The 2,459-nt window shown below is 50.8% G+C and overlaps 1 protein-coding gene across 1 annotated transcript in view; it reads right to left on the bottom strand.

The window, feature by feature from the left end:
* rnmt (RNA (guanine-7-) methyltransferase) overlaps positions 1-101 on the bottom strand; it is a 37,050-nt gene extending 36,949 nt beyond the window's left edge. The window contains exon 1 of the mRNA XM_032510625.1: positions 1-101. Coding sequence (XP_032366516.1) covers positions 1-93 — 93 coding nt within the window. The 5' untranslated portion in view covers positions 94-101.
* Between the last annotated feature and the right edge of the window lie 2,358 nt (positions 102-2,459).

Here is a 2,459-nt window from a genome sequence, read left to right as displayed (position 1 = left end):
GTCTTCATCCCTCCGTCTCTCTTCGTCTCCATCCCTCCGTCTCTCTCTGTCTCCATCCCTCCGTCTTTCTCCTTCGTCCTTCAGCGTTTCCATCCTTGACTCTGAAACACAGGGACACTTCAGATGAAGACAAATAACTGATGCTACTGAGTGTTCATGCCTGTGTACACCTGTTCATCCTGGTTATCTCCACCTGGCTGGACATAGCTCCACCTGTTCATCCCTTGACCGTAGTTGGGACAGAGCATCGGCAATTATAAATCGGTGTAACGGCTACCGAAGGCCAGGATGAAACGTGGAGCTATGTCCAGCCAGGTGGAGATAAACCAGGAGGAACAGCGTGGAGCTTATGTCCAGCCAGGTGGAGGGATAAACGGAATGAATCAGGTGGAGCGAGGGTCCAGCCAGGTGGGGGGAAACCAGGATGAAAAGGTGGCGCTCCTATGTCAGGCCAGGTGGGAGGGGATAAACAGGATGAACATGGGGGGGGAGCTAATGTCAGCAAGGGTGGAGAGATAACCAGGCCTGATATTCTTTTATGATGAAACGAGGTGGAGCTAGTCCAGCCAGAGGGTGGAGCTAACTCAGGATGAACCGGTGGAGTATGGCCAGCTCAGGTGGCAGAAAAACCAGGTGTAACAGGTGGAGCTATGTACCAGCAAGGTGGAGAGGATAAAAAGGGCAATAGAACAGGTGGCGCTAGGTCCAGCCAGGCGGGTGGTAGATAACCAGGATGAAAAGCGTAGGAGCTCTATGTCCAGCAGTGTGGAGATAACCAGGAGGAACATGGGTACAAGGCAGGAAACACGTCAGTAGAAAATCAGGTTATTGTTTCATCGTGAAAGTGTACATGTGGTTTCAGATGTGAAAGGATGAAAAACGCTGTTGAAGGACGAAGAGGGGAGAAAGACGCCGAGGGATGGAGGCAGACAGAGAGACAGACGGTGGAGGGATGGAGACGAAAGCGAGGGGAGCGGAGGGATGAAGAGCAGAGAGAGGTAGGATGAAGACGGAGAGAGGCCAGGGGGATGGGACGAAATGAGGCAGCAGAGACTAGGTTTTTAAGCAGGGGATGGAAGGGAGGGTGGAGGAGCGGAGGTCGGATGGGGATGGTGATGGCGACATGCAGAGGAGAAACGGTAGCGGATGAGACGAAGGAGAGACGGTAGGCGATGAATGACGGAGCTTAGAGAGACGGTAGATGGACAGAGGGATGAATGACGGAGAGGACTGCACCAAAGTACGGGAAGAGGGGAGACGCTGAGGACGACAAGGAATCACACCAACAAGAACCTACGGTTGAATCATTGCTAGATGTTACCCCGGGGCATATATTACAGCAGGACTAGTGTGTATTGTATTATGGCACGTATACTGATATATATGCGAATTATACATTATAGGAATCTCCTACAACTTACAGCTACTATGAGTATGTGATGAAAAAAATTGCGGTAACACTAAGAACCAAAAATATTACCATACATCTGATTGCTTGATCATGCTGTTCGATAGGACCTTCGCTGTAGGTCGTGGTTCACCAGTCAGGAATCCGGGTCGGGTTTATAGGACCGGAGCACGGGTTCTTTCTCATTACCACGGCAACGTCGGGTCTCATTACCCGGCGTCGGGTTCATAGGGACCGGCGGTTCCCGTCGGGGTCTCATATCGTTTTTGTAGGGGTTCCATAGGACCCCCCGGCTTTTTTGTTCCGGGGTCTCATACCGGCGTCGGGCTCTCAGCGGGTAGGGCTCCTACGGCAGCGGATTAGTGTCTGTGCACGAACGGTAGACGAATACCACAACAACCACTCAACCATACAAAACAGAACCGCACTCACCCGAATTGGCTACAAAATCAAACAAAGACAATCACTGAACCCCCCAACAGGACACTTCTTCAGTGATGCCCTTGATATACCATCCCATACCTAGAGTGTAGACGTCCAGTCTGAGGCCTGGGATCAATGATCAGACGGTATATCATCGCAACACTCCTATACGTGATTTGATATCGTATGCAAGATCATCATCTTTCACAGTCTGCGCCAGGAGGTTATGGGGGCAAAAGTTTAATGATTTCAACGATAGATCGTAGTGTCTCTTATCTAGCTGGGGCCAGCCTGAACGCTATTTTACGACACTCAGGCTCCTCTACTCCATGAACTGACAACTCCGGAGAAACTAGGAAACATTCTATGTATTTGGACACAATTTATCCACAAAACAAATGACTAACCTCCTCGATTCTGACGCCTGGGACGTCAGTGGAACGTCCAACAGAATCGCACGAGACGGTTACTTCTTAAGCTCTTGTCGCATTCAGAAGCGGGGTCATTACATCACTCAACGGTCGGGCTCGGGAGGAGGAGGGCAGGGACTCTTACGATGAGAACACGTCTGTGTCGACCTAATTACAGGAAGCGGCTGCAGGAGCCACGTGGATAACAGCATGTGGAT

The sequence above is a fragment of the Etheostoma spectabile genome, unplaced genomic scaffold, assembly GCF_008692095.1.
Source record: "Etheostoma spectabile isolate EspeVRDwgs_2016 unplaced genomic scaffold, UIUC_Espe_1.0 scaffold121, whole genome shotgun sequence".
NCBI classification, from domain to species: Eukaryota; Metazoa; Chordata; class Actinopteri; order Perciformes; family Percidae; genus Etheostoma; species Etheostoma spectabile.
This window is presented reverse-complemented; position numbering and strand designations above follow the sequence as displayed.